The sequence below is a fragment of the Ammospiza nelsoni genome, chromosome 30 (assembly GCF_027579445.1).
Source record: "Ammospiza nelsoni isolate bAmmNel1 chromosome 30, bAmmNel1.pri, whole genome shotgun sequence".
Taxonomy (NCBI): domain Eukaryota; kingdom Metazoa; phylum Chordata; class Aves; order Passeriformes; family Passerellidae; genus Ammospiza; species Ammospiza nelsoni.
This window is the reverse complement of record NC_080662.1, coordinates 4,465,574-4,489,072: the sequence shown is the minus strand read 5'-3', so window position 1 is coordinate 4,489,072 and position 23,499 is coordinate 4,465,574. Positions and strand designations below refer to the sequence as shown.

Here is a 23,499-nt window from a genome sequence, read left to right as displayed (position 1 = left end):
GGGTGTTTTCCCCTTTTTCCTACTCCCCAAAGGGTGCAAGCAACACTCTCCATCCTCCCTGGCCCTGCTGTGGGATGGCCATTCCCAAAATTCAGCACAGCCATTGCCGGGATGGCCATTCCCAAAATTCAGCACAGCCATTGCCGGGATGGCCATTCCCAAAATTCAGCACAGCCATTGCCGGGATGGCCATTCCCAAAATTCAGCACAGCCATTGCCGGGATGGCCATTCCCAAAATTCAGCAGAGCTTCCAGCTCCTGCTGTCCCAGTGGGAATTGCTCAGTGCCAGCTCTCTCAGGGGCTTTGCGAGTGCAATTAGCTGGCAGTGTTAATTACACTCCAGGTGAGCACAAAGCTGAGCAGGGCAGCTGAGCCAGCAGCTCCTGTGCTGGTGGGAATGCTGGAATTTGCAGGAATCATCCCCCAGCATCCCAGGACAGAATTTCCCTCTGGACAGAGCACCCCAGCACTGATGGAATCATGGAATTATGGAATTCTTTGGCTTGGAAAAGCCCTCTGAGATCAGCGAGTCCAAACCCCCAACGCAGCCAGGGCCACCACCAAACCATGTCCCCAAATGCCACATCCACATGGCTTTAAAATCCCTGCTGAATAATGATCCCACCTCTGCCCTGAGCTGGACAACCTTCACAGGGCAAAAATCTTCCCAAAACCTGACCTAAACATCTCCTGGCACAACTTCTGCCCTGTCATTTGATACCTGGGAGAAGAAACTGGTCCCTGCCAGTCCACAGCCTCCTTCCAGGCACAGAATCTCCTTTCAAACATCTCTCAGGATGGGAAATTAATGAAATCAAGAGTGGTTTGGGTGGGAAAGGACCTGAAATCTCATTCAGTTCCATGGGCAGGGACACCTCCCACTGTCCCAGGTTGCTCCAAATCCTGTCCAACCTGGCCTTGGACACTTGCAGGGATGCAGGGGCAGCCACAGCTTCTCTGGGAAGTCCATCCCAGGGCCTCACCACCCTCACAGGGAAGAATTCCTTCCACAGGAGCTTGGAGAGCAAAGAAAACTTCCCCCTGAGCTGCACTCTCTTTACTTACTTTGTGTTGTTTTTTTTTTCTTCCTTTAATTTCTTTTATTAATAAAAGCTTCATTAACGAGCAGCGACAGAAACTCACACCAGGGAACTGAGTATTCTGAGGAGCCAAGTCATCAATTAAACCAACATTTCCCTCTGTTCTTTCCCTTTCAAACCCTTGGTTCCATCACCAAAAAGCAGAGTCGAGAGGGCTCCAGCGAGGAGGAACAATAGCAGGGCACCAACTCCTACATCTGCCCCTTCTCCCCCCCAGGGAGGAGGGGATCAGAGATCCCACAATTCCAGGGATTTATGGGAACCATGGATGCTGCATGGCACAGCCAAGGAAAGCTGCCCCAGCACCTCCAAAATGCGCAAACCCCTGTCTGCAGGGTACCCAAAAGCTGATTATTTCCCCCCTTTAACATCAATTAATGATTAAAATAATTCCTTGCCCTGACTTTTTTCTCCTGCTGGGATGGTGAATGCACCTGGATCACAAATGCTCAGCGAAAGTGTCCCCAAGGTGTCCCTACAACTCTTCACCCAGCAGCTGAGGAGCTGGAACAGCAGCAGCCAGCAATTCACTGTCTCTGATTTTTGATATCACTGATTTTTGATAAATCCAGCACTCTGGAGAAGCTGGAGCTGAGCTCCATGTGCTACAGAGGAAAAGTTTCCCGCAGAGCGCACGTCCCTTTGGGATGGGGACAGAGCCAGGGGACAGGGCCACGGGCACGGGCGAGCAGCCTGCGCCCTGCAGCTCCATTTCCATCCTTCCCTCGTGCAAAAACCCCATAATTTTTAAGGTTAATAAAGCCCTTGTTTGCTTAAGACAGCACCTGTTTCTATGGTGACACTTGCAACCCGGAGCCTGTTTATCAGCGGCGCCGCCGCGCGCGGTGACAGCGCGGCCGCCACCGGGGAACACACGGCGGGCAAGGCCGGCGGTGCTGCCAGCACCTCTGGGGACAGCGGTGCCACCATCCCTGGGCACCCAAATGCGCCAGCGCCCATCCCTGGCATCCCCATCTGCCCTACAAAGCCGCAGGAGGGGCTGGAGCTGCACCCACAGTGTGGGGAAGGCCGGGATGAGCCATGGGTGGGGATGGTTCTCCATCAAAACCATTGGGTGCACTTCCCCTGTGCCACCCCAGAGCAGCTCCGTGCCTCAGTTTCCCCAGTGCCCTGCCCTGGGAAGGGTGCAGGGCTGCTCCAGGCGGTGCTGGTGGCAGCAGAGCCCGGCGGGTCCCGCTCGGTTCCATCCTGGCGCAGGATTTCTCCCGGCTGGCAGAACCCGTTTCCATAACGACTTTCTGTTACAAACATATTTTGATAAAAATAAAGTTAAAGCGGCGAGGCTTTAGTGGAGTACAAATTCGCTGCTCTCGCCCTCCCCCTTCCTCCTCCCCAAGGAGGGGGAATAAAGATGGAAAGCTTTCCATTTGAAGGGCAGTATTTTCTCCCTTCTTTTTCTTTCCCCACTGAATACAAAATGGAAAACCTTGTTTACCGGGGATTCGCTGTAAACCGGTTCCGACTCTGCCTGGTTACCTGATGCTCTACAGTATGTACAGGATAATGTGATAAATTCATTTCCAATTCACTGCATTATCCTTTGAATATTTTAATGACTCATTGAATGGAGTAAAAAAAAAAAAAGAGAGAGAAAAAAAAAGCTATTTCAAATGAACAATTATGCTGCATTAGAGTAAAGGCTGATTATATTTAAACACTGCTTCCATGGATAACGGGACATATCGACCTCCGCCTATAAGAGCTAATTTGGCTCTTATCTCTAAATAATTTTACACTGCAAATTACCATGAAAACCTAAAGGGCTTTAAAAACATTCATCAAAAGATATTATTCCACTTTGTAGCAACATTTTTATTTAAATTATTTTGAATAGGAGTGAAAGCATCTCTCGTGTTTGACAATCGGAGCGGCGACGGAGCAGTGGCTGATAAGGAACGGCGAGCGGCGCCCAGGGGATGGGATGGTTCCATCCCAAAAACCCACCTGGGAGAGCAAATCCCGAGCCAAACCCCGGAGTTGGTGGCGTGCCAAAGTACTGCAGCACCCAGGAGTGGCATTTAGTGCTGCTGGAGCTGCTTCCCTCCAAACTGGGGGATGGCAAAGCCTGGGTGATGCCAGAGGGATGCCAGGGCGATACGCAAGGGATGCTGGGGGAGGCTGGGGTGGCACCCAAGGGATGGTGAGGTGGTACCCAAAGGATGCCAGGGTGGCACCCAAGGGATGCCGGGGTGGCACCCAAGGGATGCTGGGTGGTACCCAAGAGATGCTGGGGTGGACCCAAGGGATGCCAGAGTGGTACCCAAGGGATGTCAGAGGGATATCCAAGGGATGCTGGGGTAGCACCCAAGAGATGCTGGGATGATACCAAAGAGATGCTGGGGTGGTACTCAAGGGGTGCTGGGGTGGTACTCAAGGGATGCTGGGCTGGTACTCAAGGGATGCTGGGCTGGTACCCAAGGGATGCTGGGGTGGTACTCAAGGGATGCTGGGGTAGTAATCCAAGCGATGCTGGGGTGGTATCCAAGGGATGCTGGGGTGACACCCAAGGGATGCTGGGGTGACACCCAAGGGATGCCAGAGTGGTACCCAAGGGATGCTGGGTGATACCCAAGGGATGCTGGGTGGTACTCAAGGGATGCCAGGGTGGTACCCAAGAGATGCCAGGGTGACATCCAAGGGATGCTGGGGTGACACCCAAGAGATTCTGGGGTGGCACCCAAGGAATGCCAGGGTGGTACCAAAGGGATGCTGGGTTGATACACAAGAGATGCCGGAGTGGTACCCAAGAGATGCTGGGGTGGTATCCAAAGGATGCCAGGGTGGTACACAAGGGATGCTGGAGTGGTACCCAAGAGATGCTGGGTGATACCCAGGGGACACTGGGGTGGTATCCAAGGGATGCTGGGCTGATACCCAAGGGATGCTGGGGTGATGCTGGTACAATATCCAAGTGATGCTGGGGGGAGGCTGGGGTGACACCCAAGTGATTCCTGGGGGATGCTGGGGCAAAGCCAGGGCAATACCCAGGTGATGCTGGGTGATACTGGGGTGATACTGGGGGGATGGCCTAGTGATGCTGGGTGATACTGGGGTGATACCCAAGGGATGCTGAGATGATGCTGAGTGATACTGGGGTGATACCCAAGGGATGCTGGGTGATGCTGGGGTGATGCTGGGGGCATGCCCAAGTGATGCTGGGTGGTGCTGAGATGATGCTGGGTGATACTGGGGTGATACCCAAGGGATGCTGGGTGATGCTGAGATGATGCTGGGTGATACTGGGCTGATACCCAAGGGATGCTGGGTGGTGCTGGAGTGATGTTGGGCAATGCTGGGTGATGATGGGGTGATACCCTCATGGTGCTGGGCACCACTGGAGTGATACTGGGGTGGTATCCAAGCACTGCTGGGTGATACTGGAGTGATGCTGGATGATACTGGGGTGATACTGGGGTGGTACTGGGGAAGTCCCAAGCACTGCTGGGCAATGCTGAAGTGGCGCTGGGTGATGCTGGAGTGATACCAATCACTGCTGGGTGATGCTGAGTGATACTGGGATGGTACCCAAGCACTACTGGGTGATACTGGGGTGGTACCGAACACTCTGGGCAATACTGAGATGACACTGGGTGATACTGGGGTGACACTGGGGGATACTGGAGTGGTACCCAAGCACTGCTGGGCACCCTGGAGTGACACTGGGTGACGCTGGGGTGACACTGGGCAACGCTGGGGTGACATTGGCGACACTAGGGTGACACCGGGCGACGCTGGGGTGACGCTGGGTGACACTGGGGTGACACTGGGTGATACTGGGATCACGCTGGGTGACACTGGGGTGACACTGGGCGACGCTGGGGTGACGCTGGGTGATACTGAGGTGACACTGGGCAACGCTGGGGTGACACTGGGCGATACTGGGGTCATGCTGGGTGACACTGGGTGATACTGGGGTGACACTGGGCAACGCTGGGGTGACACTGGGTGACGGTGGGGTGACACTGCGTGATACTGGGATCACGCTGAGTGACACTGGGTGATACTGGGGTGACACTGGGCAACGCTGGGGTGACACTGGGCAACACTGGGGTGACACTGGGTGACGCTGGGCAATGCTGGGGTGACGCTGGGTGACACTGGGATCACGCTGAGTGACACTGGGGTGACGCTGGGCAATGCTGCGGTGACACTGGGTGATACTGGGATCACGCTGAGTGACACTGGGGTGACACTGGGTGATACTGGGATCACGCTGGGTGACACTGGGGTGATGCTGGGCAATGTTGGGGTGACACTGGGCGGCGCTGGGGTGACACTAGGTGATACTGGGGTGACACTAGGTGATACTGGGGTGACAGCGGGGCACCGGCGGGCGCGGGGGCTCCTCCAGCCCCCCGGCACGGCACCGGCCGCCCCATCCCTCCCGGAGAAAGGCACTTGCAAGCCCCTCTCTGCACCAAAGCAACAGAAGGTGTCATGTAAAGCCTACACGGTTATTTTAGAGCCAGTGTGCAAATAAGGCTGTCAGCTGAAGCTCCTCGGAGCCAAGACTTCCATATCCCCCCAAGGATCTGCATCTCAACGAGACACCATGTGGCTGAGCCCGCCGGCTCCGCACCCGGATTTGGGGCTGGGGGATCGGGAAAACTCCTCCCAGACATGCCAGGACCCCCCCACTGCACCCCCAGCCACGGGCACCGAGCTGAGGGGGTTTGGTCCCGGTGTCCTCATGGGATAGGGGAGGATTTTTGGTGGTTCATTGGGCATTTGTGGGATTTGGGGGATTTATAAGCGTTTCTGTGTGTGTAGAGGAGAGATACACATACACACACCCACGGGAGATGGAGGGGATATATTTATCCCATCATTATAGGGATCATATCAATATCTAGGTTTTATATAGAATATTGCATGGAGTCAGTGAATATCTCACGTTGGAAGGGACCATCAAGAGCACCGAGGCCAAATCCCTGCTCGGATATGTGTGTTTATATTTATAAATGTATTTATCTCGTGATAAGAAAGCTTAAGGAATTGTTGGGGCTTGGATCCACCCCATCCCTGGCAGATAGGGAAAAACCCTTTTCCCTCCCCAAAATCTCCTTTTTCCCGCCCTCTTTCATGGCCTAACACAGAATTATTGACCTTAGAGATCACCCAAACGCCAGGGGAAAAAATCCCACCTTCCATTTGTGCTGGAGGTTTGAATCCCACATTTCCCTTCTTTGCTTAAAGGATTTTACGCTCCAAAAAAAAGAGAAAAACCACAATAATTAGCAAGAGGGAACGGCTCCGAAGGATCTGTGTACAGAAGGAAACACAGGAGCTTGGGCTCCTTTGCGTTTGGTAAATATTAAAATTAATGAGAGACTTTCAGGACCCTGTTGTTAGAATTGCAGAAGGGTTTCTGTGAAGGATAAAAACACAAAACAACATGAAAAAAAACCCCCCAAGCCCTGTACACAAATTCCTGCAATTATTCCCGATGCTTCCTATTTTTCATCCAATTATGGAATTCATGGAAAGTATTAATATCCTGTTTTAATTTGCTTAATATGCCCATTAACAATAAAAAGTCTAATTAAGGTATCTGTACAAAGAGCCCTCAGCAGTAATTTCAGAGAATAATAGAGGAGAGCGACGTGATATTTCTTGTTAAATGCACTCTGCAAATTAATTGATATCTTAATTAGGCTTTAGTACCCAGATTATCAGTTAGATTGATTTAGGGCTGCAACATCTCATTTTTTGAAGACATAAAAACAAGCAGGAATGGGAAAAAACTGCTTTTCCAAGATATTTCTGGGAGCAAAGCCATGACACACTGGGACAGGGAGAAGGACACAGCGCTGGGAAGTGCCACAATTCATCCCAAACTCATTTTCTCACTGAATTCAAACCATTTTTAATAAAAAAAAAAAAAATCAAAAACTAGAAAACTAACTGAGATTTTCACCAAACCCACTTTTTAAAGCCCAAAACTCAACCAGCAGCAGGAGCTGTTTGGAAGGACGCGCTGTCTCCGCAGAGAAAACCGGTGGTGGGGAGTTGGCAAAGTGTTTTTTGGGCTTTTTTTTCCAGCATTTCCTTAGGAGAAGGAGGGGGAAAAAAACTCCAAAAACCCAAGCAGCAATATTTTTGGACCAGCCTGGCTCTTTATAGCCTGAGGAAGCACTTCCCTACCTACACGCCCAGCACCATTTACATTTCTCTGGCAAACACTCGTCCTCCCCTCCGGGGTTTCTCCAGGAGGAGTTTGCATCCCATGGGATTCCAGCCCTCCCTGGATGCTTGGGAGTGATCCCAGGAGGATTTTGCATCCCATGGGATCCCAGCCCTCCCTGGGTGTTGGGAATGACCCCCGTGGACTCACCTGGATGTCGGTGACCAGCCAGTGCCTCCAGAAGCGGAGCCGGGGGTTCTCTCTGTTGGGAGCATCGGGGTCCACCATCACCAGGACGTATTTCTTGTTCTGCAAGAGAGGAGAGGGGGATGCTGTGGTCATGGGGTGACAGCAAAAAGCCCCCAAATTCACATTTTCCCACTCTTCCCCAGCTCTGGTGGTATCACCCCAGAGGTGAGCAAGGAATGGGCTCCAGGGAAGGAAAAAAATCACCTGGGGATGATTTAATCCCAAATCTTTCCAAAGGAACAATGTAGGTTCTGACTTCTCCAAAGGAGAATTCCCTCTGCTTCCCACCACATCCCACTGAGGCACAGGATTGCAGCCACTCTGGTATTTTGGGGATTCAGAGCTGGTTGGGGACAAGCTGGGTACCCCATCCTCCATGGGGGTGGCTGTGGGGAGCCAAACTCTGCCCCAAACATCCCAAAATAACCAAAAGATGTTCCTGAGATGCTGCAACGAGCAGCACCTGGGGGTCAGGCAACACTCCTGGGTGATGGAATTGGGCAAGGAGAGCTGGGATTTATGGATAACACTGGTTTAACCCCCAGGAAACCCTCCCAGCCCAGCCCAGGCTGCCGCTGAGGGTACCCAGCACCCAAAGGTGCCACCAGCACGGAGCCCACGTGAATATTTTGGTCTGCTGAGATGGAGCTGGCTTGCGAGTGACCTCTGAAAGGAAAACCTGCTGATCTCCAGGGATTTGGCAGGACCTCAGGCACCAGATTATCCCCCAAGCACGCAGATTAAGGGATCTATATCCGAATAAAAGCTCCAGGTGCGTCTGTCAGGGAGCCAGGCTCGGCTCCAGCCGCCCCGGGGGCTGGGCTGTCACCAACAGCCCTGGGATTTAGCGCTGCAATTCCCACTGGAATTGGCTGGAGCTCTGTGGCTGCCCTGTGAGACCTGGCAGGGATTTGCACAGTGAGGTTCCTGGGTCTGACTCAATATTTTTGCACCATTTCCCAACCTCTGGTTGGGGTAAGGAGGCAAAACCCCCCTGAGGTGTTGCCATAACCTGTGCCCCCCTCCCTTGGCATCCCACACGTCTCATAAACCTCTTGAAGACCACAGACAGCACCATTTTTAACCAGAAAATGGAGATTTCAACCCATTTAGCTGGCAACAGTCGCAGAGAAAATCCCAAACTCCCTCAAACTGCCCCACCCAGAAGTGCCACCGCCCTGATCCACAGATGCCAGCCTGGCATCATCCAAGGTGGGGGAATTACACCAAGGCTGCAGATGTGAGCATGGGAAAGGGGCTGTGCTGGTGTCACCACGTGAGGCTGAAGGTCAGGACCTCGAGGCACCCCTTGGCATCCCACACATCTCATATAAACCTCTTGAAGACCACAGGGAGCGCCGCTTTTAACCAGAAAACGAGCATTTCAACCCATTTAGCTGGCAACAGTTGCAGAGAAAATCCCAAACTCGCTCAAACCGCCCCACTCAGGAACGATGCTGTCCTGATCCACAAACCCCAGCCTGGCATCATCCAGGGTGGGGGAATTACACCAAGGCTGCAGATGTGAGCATGGGAAAGGGGCTGTGCTGGTGTCACCACGTGAGGCTGAAGGTCAGGACCTCGAGGTATCCCACACATCTCATATAAACCTCTTGAAGACCACAGACAGCACCATTTTTAACCAGAAAATGAGGATTTCAACCCATTTAGCTGGCAACAGTCACAGAGAAAATCCCAAACTCCCTCAAACTGCCCCACCCAGGAATGATGCTGTCCTGATCCACAAACCCCAGCCTGGCATCATCCAAGGTGAGGGAATTACACCAAGGCTGCAGATGTGAGCATGGGAAAGGGGCTGTGCTGGTGTCACCACGTGAGGCTGAAGGTCAGGACCTCGAGGCTGAGCCGCCACCACCATCCCCACCACGCTCCCAGCTGCAGCCTGCTGAGAAGGAAAAAAAAAAAACAAAAAAAAAGCAGCAAAATTCCTTAACAGCGCCAAAATCAGCGCTTAATAGCAAGGAGGAGGAGGAGGGGAGGGGGAGAAGAAGCCCGACAACCCAAAAACCCTACGCTGGAAGTGTGAAGGAATTTGAGCTCTAACTTTGGGGAGGGTGCGGAGCCGAGCTCGGCGTTTCTGAATCTCTCGGCTCCGCTCGGAGCCCAGCTGGTGGGAACAGAACGTGTAGTCATGGGACTGTCATCGTGTGCTGTCCAGGTTAACATGTAGCATTTCTATTACTATTAACAGACTTTCTGCTCCTCACTCCATCTGTTCTTCGAAATAATTGCAGTTGTACAGACCATGCCTTCGCTCCAGGCAGGCTCTGGGGAGAGGATAGTGTTTTTATGCAAAAAAAAAAAAAAAAAAAAAAAAAAATTATTAAAAAAAAGGAAAAAAAACGGGGAGGAGAAAAAAAAAAAAGTGTTAAAAAATAACAGCAAACACGAGAATAGAGTGCAAGTGAAGCTAACAGCAGGCTTGGAATTGGGGACAGATTGTGGCCTAGAAAGGTGACGGCGCACGCGGCCGGGGCCGGCAGGGCAGACCCCGCTGGGGACAGGAGCTGGGGTCAGAGCCCTGAGCAGGGCTGGCCCCAGGGGGATTTTTCTCTCTCCTCACCTGCCGGCCACCCTAAGAGCCACAATCCCTCACCTTCCACCTAAAGATAGCAAAGCCCTCCCCGAGCTGAGTTAATCCAGGCTGCTCATCCTGCGCCACTCCCGAGGCTGCAGCAGCCCCCAAAGCCACCCCAAAACCCCCTGTGTGACATCCCAGGGCCATGCCGGGCACCCCAAACACGGGGGGATGGTTTTGGACTGCTGGCAAGCAGCAGAGCAGCCCGAGTGTGGCGATTTTGGGGGTTTTTGATGCTGAAATCCCTCCTCTACACGGGCTAACAGCATTAGCTGCTGTCAGGGCTGCAGACGGGAGCTGCTCGGCTTTACAAGCATGAGCCACCCCCAGGGATTTTGGGAGAGGAGGAAAGTGGCTTTAGATCAGAAAATTCCTCCGGTGCACAGGAACAGGAGGCATCTCGCTGTGCAAAGGGAAGGGAGGAAGGGCGAGAGGGAAGAAAAAGCCGCTTTGAATGACAATTTGGGGGAGAAAAACAGCCCCAAAGCTTTGTTGCTCATTCCTGCTTGGCCCAAGCCGTGGAGGAGCTGCTGGAGAGCAGCACCCAGCGTGTCCTATCAGTGTGATGAGATCATGGAATGGTTTGGGGAAGAGAATGGAATGTCATGGGAAGAGAACTTGAATTCCATCCAGTTCCATCCCCTGGGCAGGGACACCTTTCACTGTCCCAGGCCAACCTGGCCTTGGACGCTTCCAGGGATCCAGGCGCAGCTTCAGCTGCTCTGGGGATTCCATCCCAGCCCTTTCCCATCCTCCTAGCCAGGAATTCCTTCCCAATATCCCATCTCTCTAGCAGTGGGAGCCATTCCCTGTGTCCTGTCCCTCCATCCTTGTCCCCAGCACCTCTCCAGCTCTCCTGGAGCCCCTTCTGAGGCTCTGAGGTGTCCCTGGAGCTTTCTCTTGTCCTTCGTGCACTTCCAGGGATCCAGGGGCAGCCACAGCTGCTCTGGGAATTCCATCCCAGCCCCTCCTCACGGTCATGCCTTCCAAAAATCCCACCCCTGACGCAGACATTTCTCCACAGAAATCCTTTCTTTCGGATTTCTGTGTCTTCGGAGGCCTCTGGTTTGGGTGGGAAGGGAGCGTTAAACTCATCTTTTTCCACCCCCTGCCATGTGCAGGGACACCTTCCACTGTCCCAGGGTGCTCCAAGCTGGCCTTGGGCGCTTCCAGGGATGGAGCAGCCACAGCTTCCCTGGGAATTCCATCCCAGCCCCTTCCAAAAATCCCACCCCAATCTCACTTTTCCCTGTTTGAAGCCATTCCCTGTGTCCTGTCCCTCCATCCTTGTCCCCAGTCCCCTCTCCAGCTCTCCTGGAGCCCCTTCAGGCTCTGGAAGGGGCTCTGAGCTCTCCTGGATCCTTCTCTTCTCCTGGCTGATGTGTGACACCAACTGGGTCACCCTTCCATGGCCACCCTTCCCTTCCTCCCCACCCCAGGACACTTTAAAACCAACATTTAACCACTGACAGGAGCTGCTGCCTTCCCAAGCACTCAAACCCACACCTGCAGCACCCAGCCTTGCCCCCACAGCCCTGGGAAGGAGCGTCCTCACCCTGCTCCTCCACCTGCCACCAAGCTGGAGCAGCAGAGCTGGTGGCAGGTGACAAGAGCCCTGCATTTCCCTGCTAATTGTTTCTAGAGGGGGAAGCAGCAGCAAAATACCCAGTTCTTCCTGCAGAAAGCATTAGCTGCTCCAATTAGGCACAGGTTTAGGGAAGTCGCTCCGAGCAGGCAGCGACTTTTCCAAGAGGCAGGAGAGGGATTTTGTGCGCTGAGGATACACACGGAGCTCAACAGATCCCGCCGAGCCGGGGCTGCTCAGGAATTAAAGACTTATCCAAATGAAAGCAAATAGGGTGTTAAGTGACACACATGTAGAGCGAGCGGTTTCCTTGGAAACCAGCGCACATGGAAGCAGCACACATGCAGGGCTCGGGTGTTTTCAGCTCTGCCCTGCCAGGGATCCCCAACTTGGGCTGGGCATGGAGCTGGGTGAGCCCAGGGGTGGCTGGGGTGGTGTGACCATCCCGTTGGCATCGCTTTATCCAGGGATAAAATGGATTTAAATGGTCTTTATTCTGTGGAGGGGAGATGGATGGTGCCCAAGCTTTGCTGTAGGAATTCCATCCCAAAACTGGGCCAAGCCCCAGCGCCTGCTTCCCACCATGGGAATGAACAGGTTTGGATGGATCCAGTCTGGATCCTCCCAGCTCACCCCACCCACAGCACAGGATGTTCCCTGCACCAGCCCCTCACCTCTCGAGGGATGAGGTGAAATTTCCAGCTGCCCCATTGCCACCTTGACAGCTCCTAAGGAATTTCCCTGGGTGCTGAAGGAAATCATGGAAATCACGGACAGGTTGTGACGGTATCTGAGCCAAAAACCTTTCACCTCCCTGGGAGCTGCAGCCTGGCATTGCCCAAGCCTGGATTATCCTGCTGGGGAGGATTTTGATGGCATGAGATGATCCAGGCTGGTCCCACTGGTGTGGAGATGGGACAGGGGGATGGAGCCAGGGAAGAGCTGGGTTTACACAATTACAAACAAAAAAGCCTCAATCTATCCCAAAATCACTTTCCAGAGCTGGGCAGGGAGCTGGGAAGAGCACCCAGATCTCTGGGAAACATCCCAGCTCTCCTCAGGGGATGCTTGGAGGGTCCAGCTCACGTCCCACCAGAGCAGGAGTTGAGGTGGAAGCGCCGCCAGCACCAGCTGAGATTTGAGATCAATCTGGGCTTTTTTCTTGGCTTGTCCCCAGTACTAAAAAGTTTCTATAACAGGCACCAGCTTCGCAATTCTGCTGCTGCTGCCTCGCCAGAGACAAATTCCAGCTCCTTCCTTGGCGGCAGAGAAATTGTTTGTGCCCGAGTTGTGCTGTGGCTCGGGGAAGGAGCTGCAGGATTTCACCTCCTCCCTTCCCACCTGCACCTCGCCACTTCCACGGGCAAAACAAACCAGGTCAGCAAAATTAACCCTGCTCCGCAGGACTTGCCCAAGGGGACAAGTGGCACCTGCTGAAGGTTTGACCCAACTCTCCCAGGCCTGGCTCCCACTGCCCAAGGGAACTTCATTGAATTTCCAACTGCAGCTCTCCCCATCCCTCTGCTCTCCCTTGGGGCTCCCTCACCGGCCAAATATTTATGCAGCCTAATGTCCTAATGAGGATTGATTCATCCAGGGTGGTTAAGGAGTGTGTGTGAAAGGTCTGTTCCCAGATTAAGGGCTTGGGATGCTTTAAGGAATGGATTATTTGCTCTGAAAGAACAGTTTGTTTTCCCTCATAGCAGCAATAAAGCAGCAGTGGGGGTGCTACACACCCAACACAACCAGGCAGAAAGTGGGATAAATATTCCAAAGGGTCCGTGGTGCTGGAAATGCAGGTGATGGTGCCTCTGGAGCACTTTTGGGGAGGGAGGGGAGCAACAGGCTGCGATTCCTCAAATCAGAGACCCCACTCTGCTTTGGCTTCCCCAAATCGAGGCGATTCCACCAAAACCCTCAAAAGGGGAAACACCAGGGAATGGGGCCGCACATCCCAAATCCAGGAGGGAACCAACACCCCCAGAACCGCTCCAGCCCGCTGCAGCTGCCCCCCTTTTCCCCGGGAGCTGTTTGTCACCACTGCAGCCTAATGAGCACCACGCACTCGTCCCCGGGCTGGGGACAGCGCGGCCGGAGCAGCCGGGACGGACTCGGGAAGCGACACATCTCCCGAGCCCAGAGTGAGGAGGAGGAGGAGGAGGAGGCGGCCAGCGGCCGCCGTGGCAGAGCGCAGCCTTCCAGCCCAATTACTATCACGCGGCGGGACACATGGATTGGTGACATTTGACATTTTCTACACAATATTTTGATGCAGAATGGCACCTCCGTCACAAATTATTTTGCAAAACTTGGCTTGGGTTCTGATGGGTTTTTTAATTTTTTTTTTTTTTTTTTTTCTGGGGGAAAAAAATAAGGAAATAAAAGCGTTGCACAGGGGTGGCATTTGCAGGCCAGCAATGGGAAGGGTCATGGTGTGCCCTCAGTGAGCTGTGCCACCAAGGGGAAACTGCACCCAGAAATTCCAGGCTTTGCTCCCATGCACCCACAAGGCCCTTGGGGACCCTCAAAAGCTTTTTCCCTGCTCCCTCCCATGATTTCTGAGATAGCTCGGGAGCATCGGGGGGACCAGACCCCTCCTGGCAAGGCAGGGGCTCTCAGCGCTGGGAATTGCTGAACTCGGCGCTACCAGACACCTCGGCGAAGCTGAAATGACTTTAAATGCCTAAACATTTTAAAACAAACCCTGGAACAATTCAGCTCCGAACTCCTCGCCTGCTTTCTCTCCCTCCTCGCTCTCTCTCTCCCATTTTTACGGTTTCCAGAGCTGTTTTACGCCTCATTACCTGCACACTGTGAGTGATGTCTGTCGGTCCTAGAGCTGTAAATACCTTAAATCATGCTTCATTAAGAATATCTCTGGTGCTATTAAAGAGCTATAATAGACAACGAGTTAACAGATGATTAAATATGAACTCCATTTGTGTCACTCACCGCGGGCAGGAAGAGGCTTTAAGTTTTTTAAACTCGCTCTCATTATCTGGGGAAGTGGCGGGGATGGAGGGGGATGGAGGGAGGCTCGGTGGGATGGAGGGATGCTGGCTTGGAAATGTGAGGATGAGGATGGAGAGGGGCTGGAATGGGATGGAGGAGGCTGGAATGGGGTGGAATGGGATGGAGGGAGGTTAGAATGGGATGGAGAGAGAACGGAATGGGATGGAGAGAGAATGGAGTGGGATGGAAGGAGGCTGGCTTGGAAATGTGAGGATGAGGATGGAGAGGGGCTGGAATGGGGTGGAGGAGGCTGGAATGGGGTGGAGGAGGCTGGAATGGGGTGGAATGGGATGGAGGGAGGTTAGAATGGGATGGAGAGAGGATGGAACGGGATAGAGGGAGGCTGGCTTGGAAATGTGAGGATGAGGATGGAGGGGGGCTGGAATGGGATGAGGGAGGCTGGAATGGGATGGAGGGAGGTTGGAATGGGATAAAGGAATGCTGAACTGGAAATGTGAGGATGAGGATGGAGAGGGCTGGAATGGGGTGAGGGAGGCTGGAATGGGATGGAGAGAAGATGGAATGGGATGGAAGGAGGCTGGAATGGGATGGAGAGAGGCTGGAATGGGATGGAAGGAGGCTGGAATGGGATGGAGGGAGGCTGGAATAGAATTGAGAGGCTGGAATGAGATGGAGGGAGGTTGGAATGGGATGGAGAGAAGATGGAATGGGATGGAGAGGGGCTGGAATGGGATGGAGGGAGGTTAGAATGGGATGGAGAGAGAATGGAATGGGATGGAAGGAGGCTGGCTTGGAAATGTGAGGATGAGGATGGAGGGGGCTGGAATGGGATGAGGGAGGCTGGAATGAGATGGAGGGAGGTTGGAATGGGATGGAGAGAAGATGGAATGGGATGGAGAGAGGCTGGAATGGGATGGAAGGAGGCTGGAATGGGATAGAGGGAGGCTGGAATAGAATTGAGAGGCTGGAATGAGATGGAGGGAGGTTGGAATGGGATGAAGGGAGGCTGGAATGCAGTGGAGGGAGGATGGAATGGAGTGGAGGGATGGGCACACGGAAATGGAGAGATGGAGATGGGGATGAGAGATTTTCATATGGGATCAAAGGATGCTCACACAGAAATGGGGGCATTGGGGTGAAGGGATGCTCCTGTGGAGCGGGAAGGATGAGAATGGAGGGGAATGGATGGGAATGGAGAGGAATGGAGGGGATGGAGGGGAATAATGGAGGGAGCCTCACCTGGGATGAATAGATGTAAACATGGAAATGGAGAAGATGAAAGGATGTTCATATGGAAAAGGAGGAGTGCTTGCATGGAGATGAAGGGATGCTCCTGTGGAGCTGGAGGGATGGAGAAATCCTCACATTGAGGGATGGGAATGGAGTAATCTCACATGGAGATGGAGGGAGGGGAGTGGAGGAATCTCACATGGAGATGGAGGGATGGGAATGGAGTAATCTCACATGGAGATGGAGGGAGGGGAGTGGAGGAATCTCACATGGAGATGGAGGGATGGGAGTGGAGGAATCTCACATGGAGATGGAGGGATGGAGATGGAGGAATCTCACATGGAGATGGAGGAAATGGAGGAATGTTCACATGGAGATGGAGGGATGGGAATGGAGGAATCCTCACATGGAGATGGAGGGATAAAAATGGAGGAGTGCTCAATGGAGATGGAGGGATAAAAACGGAGAAATCCTCGCATGGAGATGGAGGGATGGGAATGGAGGAATGCTTAACGGAGATGGAGGAATTCTTCTGTGGACATGGAGTGATGCTGGTGAGGAGCTGGAGGGACAGGAATGGAGGAGATGGAAGGATTCTCTCATGGGGATGGAGGGCTGGAAGGATGCTGTTAGTGGAAGAATGGAATGGAAGAATGTTGTGGAATGTGGGTGGAAGAATGTTTTGGAATGTGTGGAGATGGAGAGAGGGGAATTGAGAGATGGATCCTCACATGAAGTGAAGGGATGGAGATTTAGGGATGCTTAAGAGGGGTTAGAGGGATGTTTCCATGGAGACAGCAGGGTGTTGGCCCCATGGATGGGGTTCTGCACCAGGAACACCCAGGAGGAACCAGCTCCTCCATGCTGTGACTCCAAACTGATGATCCTTGCTCAGATTTTCCCAGCTGGGGTCTGGTAGCTGGAGATCATAAAGAAAATCAAATAAAGGGGGAGGTGGACAATGGGGAGATGCTTTGGATGGGACAGGATGAGTTCTTGGAAGGAAGGTGGATGGGATTGAGGGAGGCATTGATACCAGGGAAGAAGGGCTGGAGAGCAGCAGCATGAATGGAGATGCAAAAGGGATTGAGCATCGCTGGCTCTCAAATACCAGAATAGCTCAGCACAAATGAATTGCCAAAGTGCAAATTAAATAATAATTAATACCATTAAAATCCCATGAGCACACAAAAATACTGAGGAAAATTAAATAATGAGTGTTTTCCTCTCTTCTGGATTAGATTCTGCTCTGTGAAAAGAAAGAGCATTTTCACAGGCTCCAGCACAAGTGGAATTATCCCAGTGTCACAATCCTGGCTGGGATCGAGGCTGTGGATGGTGCCAAACACCCAGCGCAGTGTCCCAAACTGTCCCAAACAGAAAAATGGAGCTGGGGAAGGGTCTGGAGCCCCAGGAGAGGCTGAGGGAGCTGGGCAGGGGCTCAGCCTGGAGCAAAGGAGGCTCAGGGGGCCCTTGTGGCTCTGCCCAGCTCCTGCCAGGAGGGCACAGGGACAGGAGCAGAGGGAACGGCCTCAGGCTGGGCCAGGGCACCTCAGGGTGGGCACAGCAGGAATTTCCCCATGGAAAGGGGGCTCAGGGCAGCTCAGGGTGGGCACAGCAGGAATTTCCCCATGGAAAGGGGGCTCAGGGCAGGCTCAGGGTGGGCACAGCAGGAATTTCCCCATGGAAAGGGGGCTCAGGGCAGCTCAGGGTGGGCACAGCAGGAATTTCCCCATGGAAAGGGGGCTCAGGGCAGCTCAGGGTGGGCACAGCAGGAATTTCCCCATGGAAAGGGGGCTCAGGGCAGCTCAGGGTGGGCACAGCAGGAATTTCCCCATGGAAAGGGGGCTCAGGGCAGCTCAGGGTGGGCACAGCAGGAATTTCCCCATGGAAAGGGGGCTCAGGGCAGCTCAGGGTGGGCACAGCAGGAATTTCCCCATGGAAAGGGGGCTCAGGGCAGCTCAGGGTGGGCACAGCAGGAATTTCCCCATGGAAAGGAGGCTCAGGGCAGGCTCAGGGTGGGCACAGCAGGAATTTCCCCATGGAAAGGGGGCTCAGGGCAGGCTCAGGGTGGGCACAGCAGGAATTTCCCCATGGAAAGGGGGCTCAGGAACTGCCCAGGGAGGGTTGGAGTGCCAATCCCTGGAGGGGTCACCTGAAGGTGGCACTCAGTGACAGGGTGGGGACTGGGCACAGGTTGGACTCAACGACCTTGGAGGGCTTTTCCAACCTCAACCATTCCATATTTCTGAGGGAGGAGGATCTGGGAATGAGGACAGACCTGGCTGGGGGAAATGCAGGTGCCCTGAGCATGGCCCACATCAGGAACGTGGCCACTGTGCCTGCAGATGTTCCTGTGCTCTTTGTGAGGGATCTCACAGCAGCACCCAGAGGAGCCTCCCTGGCTTTCCCCAGTCTCTCTCCCATCCCCTCCTCCACTGGGATCAGCCTTAAAATCACCCAGACATGGAGAGGCCCCCATGGCTCTGTGTGGAGATGGGGACACGGGACCATCCTCAGGGCACCACGGCCACCAAACCCCAGTTCTGCTCCAAGAGAAAACCCATGACCTGATTCCTTACAGGGATAAATTCCCATTCCTACAATCCCCTGTCACTGTGATATTTTATGAAAAATCCCTTCACCAGGATTTCTTCTCCTGGGAAAACGGGAAGCTTCAACTTCCTGAATGTGATTTGGGGAATTTTTCACCCAGCATGTGAATTGTTTTAACTTAATGACCAAACGCAGTCCAGCTGCGCTGAGACGCTGGTCAGTCACGGGTTTTTATTATTTGTTATTTTCTAGCCTTCTGATGTTTCCTTTCTCTTTCTTTAGTGTAGTTTTGGTATACCATTTCCTTTAATAATATCATATAATACATATAATATATTATAATAATATAATAATATATAATGTAATATATAACAATAAAATATATAATATAATAATATAATGAAATATGTATAGTATATCATGAAATATATAATATACAATATACAATATACAATATATAATATATAATATATAATATATAATATATAATATATAATATATAATGAAATAAAATAATAAAATATTAAATGAAATAATGAAATAAAATAATAAATCAGCCTTCTGAGAGCATGAAGTCAAATTATCGTCTCTCACCTGGTCCTGGGGACCTCACAACATCACAACCCCCTGCTCATTCTCATTCCCCAGCACATCCCGACCCCTCCGCAGGGACCCGAGGCCGCCCCCGAGGCCACCGGGGGTCCCGGGCTGGCGGGGGGACGGTGACCCTGCTGTCCCCGGGGACGGCGCTGCCGGGGCCCGTAATTGAATCCGGGGTTGGATGAGGTGGAAATGCCATTTTGGGAGCGCCCCCCGCTCCCCATCAGCGGCCGCGGGTCCCCCCGCTCCCCGCGGCCCCTCGGGCAGGGTCAGGCGGCTGCGGCCCCCAGGGTCACCCCGGGAAATTAATCCCGGAGCCCCTTGGGAGCAAAGATACAGAGGGAAAAAACACATCTCCGTTCCATTTGGGGGGAAATTAAAGAGTTTCAGGAGCGGCCGGAGCTGCTCGGTCCGGCTCCATCCCTGGGGATGCGGCACCGACCCGCCCACGACATCATTTACCTGCTGGAACCCCCTCCCAGCGCTTGGAGTTTGCTGCTGCTGAGTTGTGAGTGACCAAAAGAACAGACAGGGCCCTTCTCCCACCCCTAAGCACCAAATAAAATAACTTATAAAACAGATAAAATATATAATATTATATATAATATATTTTATATAATAGTGTATAATGGTTAATACATTATATTACATATTATATATTATATATTATATATTATATATTATATATTATATATTATATATTATATATTATATATTATACATTATATATTATATGTTATATGCTATATGTTATATGTTATATATTATGCATATACATAAGAATATACATAAAATATATAATATTATGTATATATAAAATATTATATATTTTATATCATATATCACATATAATATATAATACATTGTACATAATATATAATATATGCTATATAATATATGCTATATGCTATATAATATATATTTGGAATAAATATTATATCTACATTTCCATCTATAATAGGTATATTTATATCTTTTAATAGATATTTCCAGAATTTAAAAATATATTCTACATGGAAATATAGACGATATTCTCTCTATATTCTCTGAATATTCTCTATGTATTATCTATATAATGTTCACTTATTCTGTATATGTGCTGCATGGAAATATAGATTATATTCCAGATAAATAGAGATATATTGGAAGGTATATTCCCAATATTGCTTAGGAATAGGACCCTGCCTTAGGATCTCATTAAAAAGCTGTTTAAATGTGGGAATAATGGGAGAAATCTACACCCAGTTACCCCCAGAAAGAGCTTCGGGAAAACAACCAAGAGCTCACCCTCCCTCCACACAAACTGCTCTTGCCAGGAACAGGAGGGAAAAGATGCTCAGCTCAGAACTTCCCTCCCTGGTAAAATATTTAATAATAAACTCAGAGGAGAAGCCAACTGTCTCCCTTGGATGTGGTTTTCATTTGGAAGTTAATGGGAGTTTTATTTCCAATCCAATTTTTTTTTAATTTTTTTTTTTTTTTTTAATTCCTGATGTATGTTTTATTCTGATTAATCCATCCTGTCACGGCGAATAAATTCCAGCTGGGATGGACAGACAGATGACATCCGTGTCACATTCCATTCCCCTCCAGCCACCCTTTCCCCGATCCCCGGCACTTTGTTAATGGATCCCGGGAACAACATTTGGAATCACCCCGAGCCCCACAACAGCGTTAACGCGTTAATTCCCACCACGCCTCGGCGCTTTGAAATCCGGGGAAAAAAAAAAAAAAAAAAAAAAAAAAAAAAAAACAAAAAAAACACCCAAAAAATCCAACAAAACAAAACAAAAAAAAAAAAGGGGGGGGAAGCTGAAATGAGTCCTGTGAAAAGGAGCAGGGCATCATTAACGCAGCCGGATCCGTATCACAGGCTGCAGCAATTATTCCCGGGTGGAACACGGCAAGCTGTGAAGAGCTTTCATTACCAGGGGTGTTACAGGTCCCTCACCTCTGGCCAATCTCCCGCTAAAACGGGCATTTTCTGCACCACGGATTCCAGCTCCATTTAAATCCGTAATTGCTCTGATTGGGGGGCATCTGGAGCACGGGGAATTCATGACTGAGAAATCTATTAGGCAATAAGTTGATTACTTTTAGGCACCTTGAAGTCGGCTGGCCTCAATTGCTGCCCGGCTCAGGGGGGTGCCTGGAGGTGCTGATTTCCAGGGGGTGCCGGCTGCCCCGGCTCCCCTGAGCCTCAATTACCTTCCCGGGTCACCAAGGGGGAGTTCAATCAGGCTTGCAGCCCATGGGATGCTGCTCCTGCCTTGGAAATGCAATTCCCCTCTCCAACCCACCCACAATGGATATCGGGTGAGGTTTCAGCATTCCCCAGGCCAAGCAGGAGGTGTTTGCTCCAGGGATGCTCAGGTGTGCATCAGGAATGATCCTTCCACAGTAATTCTCCTTCTTGTATCTCTCATTCTGTACAGGGATGCTCAGGTGTGGATCAGACACGATCCCTCCATCCCTATTTCCCTTCTCCTGTATCTGTGTTTGGTCTAGAGATGCTCATGTGTGGATCAGATCTGAACCCTCCATCCCTATTTCCCCTTCTCCTGTATCCGTGTTTGGTCTAGAGATGCTCAGGTGTGGATCAGACATGATCCCACTATCCCTGTTTCCCTTCTCCTGTATCCGTGTTTGGTCTAGAGATGCTCAGGTGTAGATCATATCTGATCCCTCCATCCCTATTTCCCCCTCTCCTGTATCCAATTCTAGTCCAGGGAGGCTCAGGTGTGGATCAGGTACGATCCCTCCATCCCTATTTCCTTTTTCCTGTATCCATGTTTGGTCTAGAGCTGCTCAGGTGTGGATCAGACATGATCCCACCACCCCTATTTCTCCCTCTCCTGTATCTAATTCTAGTCCAGGGATGCTCAGGTGTGGATCAGGTGTGATCCCTCCATCCCTATTTCCCCTCTCCTGTATTCCTTGTGTACTCCAGGGATGCCCAGGAGTGGATCAGAAGTGATCCTTATTTTCCCTTCTCCTATATTCCCTGTTTGCTCCAGGGATGCCCAGGTGTGGATCAGCTGTGATCCCTCCACCCCTATTTCCTCCTCTCCTGTATTCCCTGTGTACCCCAAGGATGTTCAGGTGTGGATCAGGTGCAATCCTTATTTTCCCTTCTCCCTGTTTACTCCAGGGATGTTCAGGTGTGGGTCAGGTGAGATCTCTCCATCATTATTTTCCCCTCTCCTGTATTCCCTGCTTGCCCCAGGGATGTTCAGGTGTGGATCAGGAATGATCCCACCATCCCTCTTTCCTCCTCTCTTGTATTCCCTGTTTGCAGGTCAGGTGAGATCCCTCCATCATTATTTTCCCCTCTCCTGTACCCATGTTTGGCCCAGGCTATGGATCAGAAGTGATCTCACCATCCCTATTTCCCCTCTCCTGCACTCCCTGCTTGCTCCAGGGATGTTCAGGTGTGATCCCTCCATCCCTATTTCCCCTCTCCTGTGTTCCCTGCTTGCTCCAGGGATGCCCAGGAGTGGATAAGAAGTGATTCTTATTTTCCCTTCTACATTCCCTGTTTGCTCCTGGGAAGTTCAGGTATGGGTCAGGTGTGATAGCACCGTGCCTATTTCCCCTCTCCCGTGTCCCCTGTTTTCTCTAGGGACGTTCAGGTGTGGATCAGAAGTGATCCCTCCATCCTTATTTCCCTTCTCCTGCATTCCCTGCTTGCTCCAGGGACGTTCAGGTGTGGATCAGGTGTGATCCCTCCATCCCTATTTCCCCTCTCCTGCATCCCCTGTTTTCTCAGGGATGCTCACGTGTGGGCCAGCCACGATCCCTGAATCCCCATTTTTCCCTCTCCTGTATTCATGTTTGGCCCAGGCTGTGGATCAGAAGTGATGCCACCCTCCCTATTTCACCCTCTCCACTTTTCCCCCAAACAGCCCTTTGGAAACCAAATAAAACAGATTTCTCTGCCTTTTTTTACCACTCTGTTGCACCAAAACGGGCACATCCACCAGAAAACTCCGAATTTCCTCGCTGCCACTCCCCCCTCCCTCACTCCCCTGGGTGAGCTGTGCATCCTGGGGTTATCCATTCCCGGGGGATGCTGCAGAAAGTGGGAGACAATGCTCCATTCTGCTGCTCCTCCCCATCCCTGTATCCGAGTGCCTTCCAGGAGTGCATTAAATGATGCGATTAACATCTGTCACACGCGCTTCAGTCTCTCTCTCAGCCTCTCCCGGGGGAAGCAGCCACACGTGCAGGGAAAGGGTTTGTTTTGGTGGATTCAGCTCCTTCCTCCAGGCTCCTGGAGCACGGGGGGAGTCGGATCTCTGTGGGTGGAGTGTCCCAGGATGGGGGGGATGGAAGTTTTCAGCCAAATCTCGCTTTTTGGGATGATGGGTTCAGCCAAAAGCTGCTCCTGGGGTGAGGGGGGGTTTGGGGAGGATGCTGAGGGGTTGGAGCAGCATTCCAAGATTCCTGCAGTGGGATGGC

General features: G+C 51.7%; 1 protein-coding gene across 1 annotated transcript in view; it reads right to left on the bottom strand.

The window, feature by feature from the left end:
• Positions 1–23,499, bottom strand: part of PEBP4 (phosphatidylethanolamine binding protein 4) — a 96,000-nt gene that overhangs the window by 41,136 nt on the left and 31,365 nt on the right. Inside the window, exon 4 of the mRNA XM_059490914.1 lies at positions 7,457–7,555. Within this exon, the coding sequence (XP_059346897.1) occupies positions 7,457–7,555 (99 nt within the window). The remainder of the gene's footprint in view (positions 1–7,456; positions 7,556–23,499) is intronic.